The sequence below is a fragment of the Gigantopelta aegis genome, chromosome 14, assembly GCF_016097555.1.
Source record: "Gigantopelta aegis isolate Gae_Host chromosome 14, Gae_host_genome, whole genome shotgun sequence".
NCBI classification, from domain to species: domain Eukaryota; kingdom Metazoa; phylum Mollusca; class Gastropoda; order Neomphalida; family Peltospiridae; genus Gigantopelta; species Gigantopelta aegis.
Window position 1 is genome coordinate 20,731,338 of NC_054712.1, and position 15,000 is coordinate 20,746,337.

Consider the following 15,000-nt stretch of genomic DNA (forward strand, 5'->3'; position numbering starts at 1 on the left):
TTCACCGTGAACACAACACCACACAGTGTGGATAATTGAGAAACGCTCCAAGGGGAACTTAATTAAAAAGGAATTACAACTCGATTCCTAAACTGGTTATTTTTAATTAAACCCTTACTTGTACTCATTCTTTAACCTTGTAATACAGAATTAATACTGGTACCTATCACAATAAAGACAACAACCTACAGTTTACCTAGGTCCTCTAGGATGACTGGTTAAGCTTTATATATATTAGACAGCGAGCCTACAGTTTACTGCGTCAGATTACCGGCAGCACCGTCTAAATAATATTGGTATAATACAGTATTAAAATATTTAAAGTCACATCAATCACATCAAGGTTATACAACAGAGCAGAAATAATATATAATTACCAGTCCGGACGGACAACGTTCCCCCTGGAAGCCTTCCTGTGTTTCTCCCTGATATCTCTAAAACCCTAGCTATTTATTATAAAACCGAATATCGCCTGGGGGTACATCGCGGCACCGAATACCTACAAGTGATATTCCACAGCGACCAAGACGACAATTTTCCTTAGATGGCCAGACTTGCTGACGCCTAGTCGTCAAAATCACGGTCGTAAAAACCGCACTCGCGGAGGTATTACGTAACTACTGGCCACATGGCCTCCGCACCTGGGCTGGGTGTGTATTGGAAGAGCACGACCACCGTCGCGCAGAGGTATTACGTAACAAAGTGCCCACCTGGGCTTAAGTGCATATTGGAACTGCACACGGCCCTCTAAAACAATTAATATCGCCACAGGCGAAAACAAAATTAAGAGCATGTTCCGTCACAACTGTGATGCAGCTTGTGTTGACGATCCCAGACTAACTTACCTGGGCAATCTGGCTGTGTACAGAACTGTGATGCAGTTTGAGTTGAAGATCCGGGACTAACTTACCTGGACAATCTGGTTGTGTACAGAACTGTGATGCAGCTTGTGTTGACGATCCCAGACTAACTTACCTGGACAATCTGGCTGTGTACAGAACTGTGATGCAGTTTGAGTTGAAGATCCGGGACTAACTTACCTGGACAATCTGGCTGTGTACAGAACTGTGATGCAGTTTGAATTGAAGATCTGGGACTAACTTACCTGGACAATCTGGCTGTGTACAGAGCTGTGATGCAGTTTGAGTTGAAGATCCCGGACTAACTTACCTGAACAGCTCTGAGTGTTACAGAACTGTGATGCAGCTTGTAATGACGATCCCAGACAGTTGTTTCCTCCGTTGCTGGGTGGAGGGTTGTTACACTGTCGTGTCCGTGTGTATGTTATAGTTCCCGTTCCACATGTCACTTGACAGGCTGGGAGTGGAACAGGGTCTTGCCACGCTGACCATCCACCGTGAACTGGACCTACGTCAATATAACGTTTAGAAAAGTATATACACGATGTTGTATATTTACTACCTGGTGATGTTAAATCAACTTGTGTAAAGGTGTCGGCAGTAACAGCAGACTTTAGAAGCTTGTATTATAAACACATGGTGAAATCTCCAGCTGTTTATGATGATGCTGGTGATGACAATAATGATGATGGTGGCGGTGGTTGTGGTGGTGGTGCTAACCATGTTTATGGTAATGGTGACATTATTTTTTGACGTTTTTATTTTTTGCGCGAATTGTGTTGGTGATTATTATGGTGGTGCTAAAGTGGTAGCAATGACGACGACGATGATGATAATTGTGGTGATGATGATGGTAATGATGGTGGTGGTGGTGATAATGTTTTGTTATTCTGATGGCGGTGGTGGTGATGAAAATGGTGGTGGTGGTGATGGTGATGACGATGAAGGTGGTGGTGGTGGTGGTGGTGGTGATGATGATGGTGGTGGTGGTGGTAATGTTTTTTACTATGATGGTGATGATTATGATGATGATGATGGTGGTGGTGGTGGTGGTGGATATGATAGGAATTAATGTTATTATTCCACATTTATTATCATGGCCAAAAACTTTAAACATAATTTATTTAATTTTCAAAGTTTTTTTAATGCATGTCTATACGTTTTAAAACTAGAATATCTTCTCACTAAACAAGATATATCAGAGCCAATATATGAATAAAACAATTTAACAGTATTCTATTACACCGTAACATAATTAAAATATCGCAAGTTTGTAAATTGTGAAATGGAGTTAATGTTTTAATTAACTAAGTATCTATGCTTATCTAAAAGAAGAAGAAGAAGAAGAAGAAGAAGCAAAAACGGTTCGGCGATAACATGAGAATTCCTGAAGGTGACTGTTCCTATACCTTACCTGGGCAATCTGGCTGTGTACAGATCTGATACGCGGTCTGTGTTAGATATCCCGAACAGCCTCTTCCTCCGTAGCTGGGTGGAGGGTTGTTACACTGTCGTGTCCGTGTATATCTTAAAAGTCCCGTCCCACACGACACAGGACAGGCTGGGAGTGGAACAGGATCTTGCCAAGCCGACCATCCACCGTGTACTGCAATATTGGTTACAACTCGACAATAACTATTTGATCTATCTGTGATATTTGTATATTTTTGCACAGTTCTTTACACTGTGTTTTTTTTATTTGACTCTTGAATTTTTATATTGATGTTGATCATCACTTCATGTTTTGAATTACCATAGTTCGACGCGCAATAGCCGATGTATTTTTCATGCTGGGGTATCGTTAAACATTCATTCATTCATTCATTCATTCGATAATAACCAAGCAAGTTACGATTCAAAGAGGGGGCGGACTTTAAGGGGTCCGGTGCAGAATTAACAAAGTAGTAGTTATAAGGGAACATTACGGATAGGTTATTTTAGGCTAAGGACTGCAATTAGATATTTATATTTGTAAACCTATGGTAGTAGTTGGGGTCGTTTGTTTTTGTCACTATGTGAAACCATGGTAGATGGGGCAGCATGTGTAATCCGGCATTGGAGGGGTCAATACACTGTCCGCCTATGAATATTAATATAGCGTCTCCACGAGTACTCAAGAACTCTGGCACGGGCCGAGTTCAGCAAGACTCGGAGTCGTTTCACGGGACTCGAGTGCCCATACAAGGAAGGGTACTCTCATTTAATTAAATTTGTTTACGTCATTTTGCCATATGCTTGCCGCCGGTTATATTATAGTGCTAGTGTCGAAAAGTTGAATATGTGGAATTAAATGTCTGGATTTGGCATCCATATTCAGCGCTGGATTTCAGATGCATAATGTTATTTATTCCCCATTATCATCTAGTGTTACATACCATATATGTAGCCTGTATTCAAAACTTGTGGCACCACGTTTCAACCGTTTCTCAACCGAAATAGTGCAATAAATGGACACACGAACCAAAAATGTATAACCGACCGTACTCACAAAATCCCGATTGAAGTACTTGCATGATTATTAACAAAATAAATCTTTAAAATTATCCCCGCCATGTTAAATTTACTAAGTAGAGGGAAACAACTCGCTGTGCACGTTAAGAAAAGTATTGACTTAACGTGCGCCGTGCACTGATATATCCCCCCCCCCCCCCCCTCTCTCTCTCTCTCTCTCTCTCTCTCTCTCTCTCTCTCTCTCTCTCTCTCTCTCTCTCTCTCTCTCTGCCTGTCTTTCTCTTTCTCTTCTCTCTCTCTCTCTCTTCTCTCTCTCTGCCTGTCTTTCTCTTCTCTCTCTCTCTCTCTCTCTCTCTCTCTCTCTCTCTCTCTCTCTCTCTCTCTCTCGGCATGTTTGTCCATCTGTCCGTCTATATCTATTTTTAGGTCTGTATGACTGTCGATCCGTACCTGGCTGATTTCTACAATCCTGCAGAATACACCGGGCAGAAACATTCCTCCTCGAGGGTCCCTGGCAGTACAAGCCGCCGTTGCTGGGTGGAGGGTTGGTGCACTGTCGTGTCTGGGTGACACGGATGTAACTAACCCCACACGTGACGGGACACGGTGGTAACGGGATCGATGTAATCCATCCAGACCATCCCCCATGTACTGTAGAAACATCAAAACAAAATAAACATAAAGTACACTTATAACGAACACGCTTTGAACCAACTACTGCATAGAACGAACTGATCGTAAAGTCCCCTTTTATCTCCCTATACATTAATAACCAACTTATGCAAATGTTTACAAGGAGCTACTGCTATAACGAACTACTGCTATAACGAACCAATTAACATGGTCCCTTCCGGTTCGTTATAAGAGTACTTTACTGTGCACGTAATTAATAAACTATTTCACTTGTATAAATGCTTTAAAAGGGGAATTTCGACATGCTGAGGTTAAAAATTAACACTCTAAGAAACAAGTGTGTTTCATCATGTAACAAAATACTACATGGGCTGTTAGAAAGGAATATAGTGCAGCAAGTGACAATCGTTTATAGTATAGTTATAGTACGTACAGTATGTCTTCAATGGTATAGTTTTTTGTGTTTTTTTAATCACGTAGTGTACCACGACTGGCATATCAAAAGTCGTGGGATGGTGCATGTAAAAGATCACTTCCTACTAATGAAAAAATGTATCGGGTTTCCTTTCTAAGACTGTATGTCAGAATTACCAAATGTTTGGCATCCAATAGCCGATGAGTAATAAATCAATGTGCTCGTTAAAGAAAACAAACTTTAAACTTTTACTATGTTACTGCAACTTTACCATTGTCGCCAATGGAACTCTGTTTGGTATAATATAACCTACGGGAGAGTTCTCACCTATAGGAGGGCACCTCGGTTTCAGACACTGCTGATAGGCCGCTATCTTTGCCGTCCCCACGCAGTCTCTCCCGCCATTACTCGGTCTGGGGTTGTTGCACTTCCTTGTTAACTGATAAGTCCGCTCCCCGGAACCACACGTAACACTGCAGTCAACTATTATCTCCCACTGACCCCAATCTGACCAACCGCCATCAACTGGTAAAACTGAAAATGAATAAATTATGCAAATGAATATATATATATATGTGTGTGTGTGTGTGTGTGTGTGTGTGTGTGTGTGTGTGTGTGTGTGTGTGTGTGTGTGTGTGTGTGTGTGTGTGTGTGTGTGTGTGTGTGTGTGTGTGTGTGTGTACATATATATATGTTTTGCTCAAATCGCTAAATAACATTTGAAATTACCGAGTCAATGGACATTCCGAATGTATCTATTGAAAACATATGTTTCATATTTCAAACTTTTAATATGTTTTGTTACCTACATGTAGATGAATTTTATATTTTTTAAAACATACGTTGATCAATGGAATAGAATACATGTTTAACGACACCCAAGCACGAAAAATACATCGGCTATTCGGAAGGAAGGAAGATAATTTTGTATTTAACGACGCACTCAACACATTTTATTTACGGTTATATGGCGTCAGTCATATGGTTAAAGACCACACAGATATTGAGAGAGGAAACCCGATGTCGTCACTTCATGGGCTACACTTTTCGGTTAGCAGCAAGGGATCTTTTATATGCACCATCCCACAGACAGAATAGCACATACCACAGCCATTTGTACACCAGTCATGGTGCACTGGTTGTAACGAGAAATGCCCGATGTCGCCACTTCATGGGTTATACTTTTCGATTACCAGCAGGGTATCTTTTATATGCACCATCCCATAGACAGGATAGTACATACCACGGCCTTTGTTACACCAGTTGTGGAGCACAGGCTGGAACGAGAAATCTGTGGTAAAGACACATTGATCGGTTCCTTTTACAGCACCAAAGTTAGTTGAGTATCATTAGGCTGTGTTGGACCTTTTCTCAGTCAAAACTAAAAGGTCCGAAATGGATCAAAATTGTCCTCTTTCCACATTTAGTGTAATTATTAAAATATCTTGAAAAATTATTAGATTTTGATGAAAAGTGTGGCAAAAGTCTATGCCCAGTTAATCCAGTAAACATTTTCACAAATCCTTTATGCACCCATATAACTTTTATGTAACAGGAAGTCAGCCTTTGTCAGAAAGCCAAATCCAAGATCTTCAACAGCCACAACCAACGCTACTCTTTTCAATTAGCAGCAAGGGATCCGTTATATGCACAATCTTACAGACATGATAGTACATGCCACGGCCTTTGTTACACCAGTTGAGGACACATATATTGGACTTAATGGTTAGTGACTAAGTACATACCCAGAATATCAGCTTTTGTCAGAAAGCCAAATCTCAGATCTTCCATAGCCGCAACCAACGCTACTTTTTTTGTTTTGGATTAGCAGCAAGGGATCTGTTATATGCACTATCCTACAGACAGGACAGTACATACTCAAGGATCACCCTATCCATTGCTAAATTAGTCAATGGCTAATTCTTATACAAAGATGCTACAACATTTAGTCTTTGGCTAATCAAATATTCCTTTAAGTAAACCACATTTTAATCATTTTTAAGGAAATACTCAAAATATCTCTGAATACTGCCTAATCAAAATTTGTTCCAGTGTGCGCCCTGCATACCACGGCCTTAATTACAACAGCTGACGACACAGATGTCAGGCTTAATGGTTAGTGGCTTAGTGAATACCCAGAATATTGATAGTATTGGGCCCGTGCTTATAAAACTTTTAGAGTCCAGACTCGATATCCAATGACGTCACATGCATACAATTTGTATGGCGTTGTCATGACATTACTGTCTCAGACTCTATTAGAGTCTCGAGTCTAGACTCTAAACGTTTTATAAGCACCAGGCCAGGTTCACCACCACCACACCTCATGCCGTGTAAATACCTGGACAGTCAGAAGGATGACACGACTTCGTCTGAATTCTGTAAGATGGCCCTCGACAATACTCTCCCCCTGAGCTGGGTGGCGGGTTGTCACAGCTTCGTGTCTGATCGTAAGTAATCGTCCCGTCTCCGCACGTCACTGAACAATCCAGAAATGTCGCTGAATCCTTCCACGCTGACCAGAAACCATCAACAGGAGCTAAAAAAAATATAATAATAAATTATATATACAAGTATATATATATCAACCATAAAGGTTTATTTTGGGTACACAGGGATATGGATTGTTCGGTTAACCATGTTATTTATGTAATAACATGCCAAGATTGCAAAGAACAATACATTGGTCATACCACTCAGCTGACAGCCAGAGCTTGCGTACACAAACAACAAATAAAACAACATGAAACAAGATGCATACCCTGGAGTTCTCATTTAAATACATGTACGGCACAAAAAGATATTAAATTCACCATTTCCCTATTTTATCACATAGATACCAACGATGAAATGAAACGAAAGACAAAGGAAATGTATTTTATTAGAAAGTTTCGTCCACTTCTTAATGCTTTTCGTTAGATAAAAGCAACCATGACGTAATTAAGTAATTATCAATCCCCTTCTACTGCAGTAACGTCATAATATGTATGACGTTATATTTAGCAGTTATTTAGCAGTTCCTTTCTGATGATATTAGATGAAACCTGTAAAAGGATAGTTATTTCTTTAAATTATTTTATATATATATATATATATATATATATATATATATATATATATATATATATATACTGAAATACAACGAAAACGCAAAAACAACTTTTCATTGCAAATAACGACAAACTATTAATGAATTGAGGGATAATGTAATATGACATTAATGACTGGTATTTATGAGATACATTCACATGGAAACATGGCCAGTTATCATCAGTAATCGAGTTGCATTCGTAATAAAAAAAAGTTCACCCCCTCCCCCCCCCCCCTCCCCCGCTCATATCAAGGTCAGTATCTGGTGTGTCCACCATTGGCCCGTGAGCATACGTGAAGACGACGGGGAAAGGATTGGCACAAACATCTCACATAAGCCACAGGAATGTTCCTTTACTCCTCCTGCAACGCTTGTGCAAGCTCAGCGACGTTACGCGGTGGTGGCTGGCGGTGACGTACACGACGTCCTAACTCGTCCCACATGTGTTCAATTGGGTTCAAATCCGGTGAAACGGCGGGCCAGTTCATAACGGTGATACTGGCTTGTTGCAGAAATGCCTGGGTAATTCTTTTAGTATGTGGATGGGCATTGTCTTGTTGAAACAGAGGGGGACCTCCTGGTCTTCGGTGACGGCGCAAAAGTGGCTGGAGAACAGGACCCATATTCACAAAAAAAGTGTAAATTTACGTCTACGACTAGCACTTACGTCTGGTGTAGATTTACGTTTACGTGCAAGAAGCACCTTATTCTCACAGATGGTCGTAAATGTAAACGTAACTTAGTTGGACGTAAATCTACGATTTAACACTCTCACTGGAGTAATTAATAAAAACACATTAGAAACGATGGCTACCGGCTAAATAACAAATGCGCAAAACGCAATTTTGTTTGTCGTCTGCTAACAATAACATTGCGAACAGTGAACCATGGCATTTTGGTATTGGTGGGGATCCGCGTTTTGGTACGAACTTGAGGACATTTCTTAAAAAGGAAAAGATAACTCAGGAGAAATTGGCCGAGTCGAAAACATCCATACGATCACGAACAAAAATATTTTAAATCCGTGGGCGTTCGCCATCGCAAACTGCTTCATTTATTGGAAATACTGCTAGTTTCCGTAAATAATAGTAAATAACGGCGATCGTGCTTGATTTATTATATGTACACAACTTACGCGCAGCGTTAGTTGCAACCTGAGGCACTCTTATATTTACGTCCAACTTTACACGTAACTTACGTTTTCGTTGTTTCGTGAATAGCTCTTCAGTCGTAGATTTACGTTTACGTGTAAAACTAGGCTTACGATATGGGTCCTGGTCTTAGAATAACGTCAACATAACGCTGGGCTGTAAGGGCATCGTGGACAATGATGAGATCACTCCTAAATCACAGCTGATTGCCCCCTCCACCATACCATCAGACAACCGCCACCAAACCGTTCACGTTCCCTCACACATCCGTCAGCGTACCGTTCATGGAGTCTCCTGTACACACGTGCTCTTCCATTGGCAAAGGAGACAGAGAAACGGTAAAAGGCTAGTGGATGATTGCGATTCTGGAGAGCAAACTGTAGTCTCGCAGCACGATGTCGCGGTGTAATGATGTTACCGTTGTACGGGCGTCTGCATCGGATGGATAAGACTTTCATGACGTCCTATCGTGTTGCTTGCTGTCATCGTCGCAGTTCTGAACCGGTCACGGAGGTGCCGATCTTGGCGTGGGGTCGTAACTGGACGTTGACCAGGTCGAGGTCGATCACGGACACAAGTCGTCCAATAGTTGATGGATGGTCCTAGCAACTTGGCTTTGCGAAGTCTCCCCTTGAACCATGCTCAACGCTCGCTCCCTTTGTTCTTCTCTGAGTTGTGGCATTCTTAATGTGACGAGGAATATGACACCGTTACGTGGCTTTCATGTGTCCACATACTGACATTTCACGTGCATTGCATGCAGCATGATTGAGCATGTAGTGAACGCATTTCACACAATTTTGTGTGTTTCTGCTATTGTATGTGTAACGAGAACAGAACCAGGATTAAAACACAGACAAAAGTACCAATCAATGGCTTCCTCTCATAAATTGTTATTTAAGTCCAATAAATATATTTTTCATTAATCACAACAAAATATTGAAATATCTGTTTTGCGTTTTCAATGTGTGTCAGTATATATAGATATAGATATAGATATAGATAGATATAGATATAGATATAGATATAGATATATAGATACATACATACATACATACATATAGATATTCATACACCAATACATACTAGCCAGTGCCAGGTCTGCCCACTGTTTCATGCACGTAAGCGGGATCGACCGCGTAGATTGTAGGCCCCATGCATGTGGTTGAGTTAAAGAACACCCTCTTCATGGATGCTTCGATAGCTCAGAGCGCATCGTGGTTAGTCTTACAATTTACGGGCGATTCGGTGCCACAGGTTCGAGTCCCAGCAACGGCATGGAATAATTTGTGAGTTCAGAAAGGATTTAATTATCCCCTGCGCCAGTGCGTTAATATCTATGTATGTAACAGTCAACCTCGACATACATACAATATATAGATATTCATACATCAATACATACATACATACATACATACATACACACATATATATAATGTATGTTTGCAATGGTGTATGTTGTTAGTGCCAATGACAACCCGTTCTACTGGCTATCTTCATTTGAAGTTGTGCAATTTAACATGGATTTCAATGGCAGATGGCATCTGTCTAGTGAGACCATACATCAGCCACGAAATATTTTAGTTAGCTACTTTGTATCGGTGATTGGTTTTGAATATGTTGAAAGTATTTGCAACAACGACAAGCCAAATTCATATGGTGGTGTGTTGCCTTGAACATATCTGCCATATATTTGTATGTTTTGAATATCTCAAAAATATTTGCAAAATATTTGTATGTTTTTAATTTTGCTAAATATCGCGTTTTAAAAAAGAATAAAACAAAAACATTTTCTGGAAAAACTACTGTCAGATTCCATATTTTTTATTATATATATATATATATATATATATATATATATATATATATATATATACACACACACAGTTGAATCCCGTTGGATCGAACCCCGCAGGTGCTCGAGAAAGTGTTCGACCCATCGCGTATATATATATATATATATATATTTATATATTATTTTCATATATATATATATTTATAATATTATATTAGCACAATGTCATATGAACAATTAGTTTACAATGTTTAAACTGTTACAATTAAACTGTTGTTCATTATTGTTTTGGTTGTTATTTTTTTGGTTTGTTGTGTGGGTTGGTAATCAACCCATTGGCGATAAACGTGACACGGTTTGTTGTCCAAAAAAAGAATAAAAGAAAGAAAAAGAAGAAGATTTTATCTGGACAATAAATGTATGCACTTTTATTTAATCTAGTACCATTTTGTCAAGTAGCCTTGTGCTTGAAACATGAATGGGGTATCTATACATATAAGTATCACACTTTTGTGCGAAATTAGGGTTGTAAAAAACCCCCATATCCGGTCATATCCGGTTCCACTTTCTTTTATTAATGCTTTCGGGGAGTTCTTGTAGTATTCATATTTATGAGTCATAGTTTGGTTGATATATTGCACACAGTGTTTTTAACCAAATACATGTGTACGTTTCCATTGCCGCCTATAGGTTTTTATTTGGTGTAGTACAACCTTTAGAAACTTACTGGTGGATCTGTCGCAACAGAGAGGGTAGATAACTCTTGCCGCCTCGCGGTACTTGCACCATTCTGGAGTCGTCTGGTTTAAAGCTGTCCTGATGTCTGTACAGTACATTTGGCTCATCCACGGACACACTGCAAATTATAAAAACAACAACACAGGTAATAACACCGCGCAGGGGCGGATTATGCTTTAGGTGGGGGGGGGGGGTTCCAAACAATATCTAAATGTTTATACACATGTAATTTGAAATTATAAATTGTACGTGGACATCAATTTAGATCTACGTGGTGGTGGGGTTTTTTTTAGCGGGAGGGGGGTCCGTGCAACTGGGAACCCCCCCCCCCCTCCCATAATCTGCCCCTGCCGCGCATATATTTTAAGACAGATCTATACTAAAGTGAAAAAATTAGTAGGCTACTTTTTACATAAGTATATAATTTTTATCTTTAGGCCCTAAATAATTATAGTCACGTACTTACGTAACTTACCTTTGTTTGGCAACCAGTAGTCTATTTGTATTTTCGATTTTGGGCGGCTTTTTTGTTGTAGTGTTTTTTGGGGGTGGTTTTTTTTTTTAGTATTGAGTCACTTGTTGCATGCATATTTTGGCTACTATACTGCACGATAACATCTTTTCTGGATATAGGTAGGAAGTTGTGTAGGGGTGGGGGTAGCACTGCTGCAGGAAACTGAAATGCACAGCTCTAGTTGAAAATGAAATTTATAACCCATAGGCGTACGGGCTCCCATTTTTGTAGTGGGGCAGACTGACTTTTGCTAGAATTAAACGAAAATGCGAAAATGCTTGAATCTGGATAACAACATTTATTCATATTAGCATTACCACCAAACAGCTATTTAGGGTTGCAAACGAATCATTACCCATTTTTGCATGGATTACAACTAATTTTGAGGGTAGAATGATGGACATACATGGTAAAAAGGTATTATGTTTACACATTTTTCCCGAATATCTGTATCATTTTTGTCTGAATTTGATGATTTGCTCCGGCACGGGGGGGGGGGGGGGGGCACTTATCCCCCTCCCCCGCCCCTTCGTACGCTTATGTCCTCACTCTCCATCGAACGTCCTAGCTAGAACAAAACGTAAACTTATGTACTGCATAGTGCACATTCAAATTTGGTCTGAAATAAAACGTTACGGCTAGCTTTGTAAGGGGGGGGGGGGGGGGGGGGGGGGGGACTACATAATATGCAGTGAAATATGTTTTACTAATAAACAAGTAAATAAACACATAATAATACGAGAAACAAAGACAAAAACAACAGTTAAAAAAACACCCCACAATCTGAATTAATGGGAACATCACTTTCAAGGAATTATCGTGAGACATTGGCACAATACAAGTTTAATTTGTTTATCGACTCCACTAGAGCACACTGCTTAATTAGTCATCGGCTATTGGATGTCAAACATTTGATTATTATGACACCGAGTTTCAAAGAAAACCCGCTACGTTTCCCATTATGTGTGAGTGTGTGGGTAATGTTTGGCATGCTTCATTAGAGCACTGTTCAAGCGCGTCTGTCGTGGGTACAACATCTGACCTCGCCAGAGAGTTCTGTCCATGACAGGGTGGGGAGGGTTTCGAGCTATGGCTTTAAGTTTTGTTTAGTATTGGCTAATTGATAAATAACAAAATGTATTCATATACAAATATAACAAAATAAATGGGGAAAAGAAAAAGAAAAAAAAAAAAAAAAAAAAAAAAAAAAAAAAGACCAAACAAACAATAGCTGTTGATAACATAGATGGGCAAGCTGAAAAGGTTAAAGGTAAATTGTGCCATTTTGTGTGGGTGTCTAATACAAAATAGAAGCTTGGATAACCAATAATGATTCGAACCCAATTCTAAAAGGAAGGAAGGAAATGGTTTATTTAATGACGCACTCATTACATTTATTTACAGTCATATGGCGTCGGACATATTGTTAAGGACCACACAAATATTGAGATAGGAAACCCGCTGTTGCCACTTCATGGGCTACTCTTTTCGATTAGCAGCAAGGGATCTTTTATATGCACAATCCCATAGACAGGATAACACATACCACGGCCGTTGATGTACCAGTCGTGGTGCACTGGCTGGAGCGAAAAATAGCCCAATGGGCCCACTGACGGGGACCGATCCCAAACCGACAGCGCATCAAGCGAGCGCTTTGCCATTGGACTACGTCTCGCCCCGAATTCTAAAAGTATTATCCAACAAACCCCATTTCCCACTAGCAGCAACTGATCTGTTATATACACCATCCCGTAGATAAGACGGCGTTAGTGCAGGGTGCACATTAAGTCATTTTCATTTCAACTTATTTTCGTGCTTATATCCAATTAAGGTTCAGGCATGCTGTCCTGAGCACACACCACAGCTACCAAGGGTGTCTGTCCAGGACAGTGGGTTAGTTGTTTGTTAGTGGTTAGTGAGAGAAAAGAGGGTGTAGTGGTCTTACACCTACCCACTGAGTCGTAAAAACTCGCTCTGGGTGGGAGCCGGTACCGGGCTGAGAAGCATGTACCTACCAGCCTGTAGTCCGATGGATTAACCATGACACCACCGAGGCCGGTACATTAAGTCAATACGTTTGCTTCCCTCTATTTAGCAAATTTAAAATGGCGGGCAATTTTTTCATGTTGTCGTTGGAATATTTATTTTGTTCATGATGCTGCAAGTACTTCAATCGGGATTTAGTGAGTACGATAGGTTATACATAATTGGTTTGTGTGTTGTAATATTTCGATTGAGAAACGGTTGAAACATGGCGCCACAAGTTTTGAATACCAGCTATGTACCAAAACTAATATGGACGAACGCCCAAACTTGTCTTGCAGCACACGGTAAAAAAGCCATGATGGCAATATATATGTATCAAAAGAAATTTGGTGATATTCCTTGTAAAGATCTATTTAAGATATTTGATTCTATGGTAACGCCAATTTTATGTTATGGTTCAGAAGTATGGGGTACTTGTTACTGTAAAATTATTGAGGATGTTTAGATTAAAATGTGTAAATAGTTTTCAAAATTAGGGAAAACAACCAGTAATATTATGGCTTTAGGTGAATGTGGTAGAACTCCTTTACAGCTTATTTACACTATTAGAGCTATTAAGTATTGGCGTATGCTAATACAACTGAATGTAAACAGGCATCCCCGTCAATGTTATACAATGCTACAGACACTGAATGAAGCAGGACGCACCACATGGGTGACTTATATTAAACACATTCTTTTTAGATCAGGATTTGGTTATGTTTGGATAGCTCAGGATGTTGGAGATGCAAAATTGTTTATAGTTAAATTTAGACACCGGTTGTTTGATAATCTTCAGCAAAATTGGTGTAGTTCTGTTACTGATTTATCTGATACTTTGTTTTATTATACTCGTAAGCATTATAAGTCATTGTTAAATGTAGAATGTTATCTTAAAGTAATATATACACAATTTAGATATAGTAACTTTAGACTTGCTGTTGACCAAGGACGATATAATAACATAGCCTACACTGAAATAATCTGTCCATATTGCCTGGATCATGGATTAAGATATCGTGAGGATGAACTCCATATTTTGCTTGTATGTTACCTTTATAATGTACTAAGAGATCACCATATTTATAAATTTATAAAAAAAAATCATTCATTGCAAACCTTTATAGATATTATGACATCAAATTTTTTTGATGTATTCAATGTATGTCTTTATCTTTATAAGGTGCAAAAACTTAAATATTTAAATATATACCTACAGTATACTGTGCAAATACTACAAATGTACAACAGTTTCTGACTGTATTATTGGCCTATAACCTTTATACTGAATAAATTGTCTTGTCTTGTATAGGGTATGTAACAATAT

At 39.4% G+C, this 15,000-nt stretch overlaps 1 protein-coding gene across 1 annotated transcript in view; it reads right to left on the bottom strand.

Annotated features, from left to right (window-relative positions):
* LOC121389432 (hemicentin-1-like) overlaps window positions 1–15,000 on the bottom strand; it is a 49,190-nt gene that overhangs the window by 27,927 nt on the left and 6,263 nt on the right. Inside the window, exons 2-7 of the mRNA XM_041521060.1 lie at window positions 11,124–11,252; window positions 6,701–6,898; window positions 4,687–4,893; window positions 3,762–3,962; window positions 2,275–2,466; window positions 1,177–1,368 (exon numbers count right to left, since the gene is read on the bottom strand). Coding sequence (XP_041376994.1) covers window positions 1,177–1,368; window positions 2,275–2,466; window positions 3,762–3,962; window positions 4,687–4,893; window positions 6,701–6,898; window positions 11,124–11,252 — 1,119 coding nt within the window. The remainder of the gene's footprint in view (window positions 1–1,176; window positions 1,369–2,274; window positions 2,467–3,761; window positions 3,963–4,686; window positions 4,894–6,700; window positions 6,899–11,123; window positions 11,253–15,000) is intronic.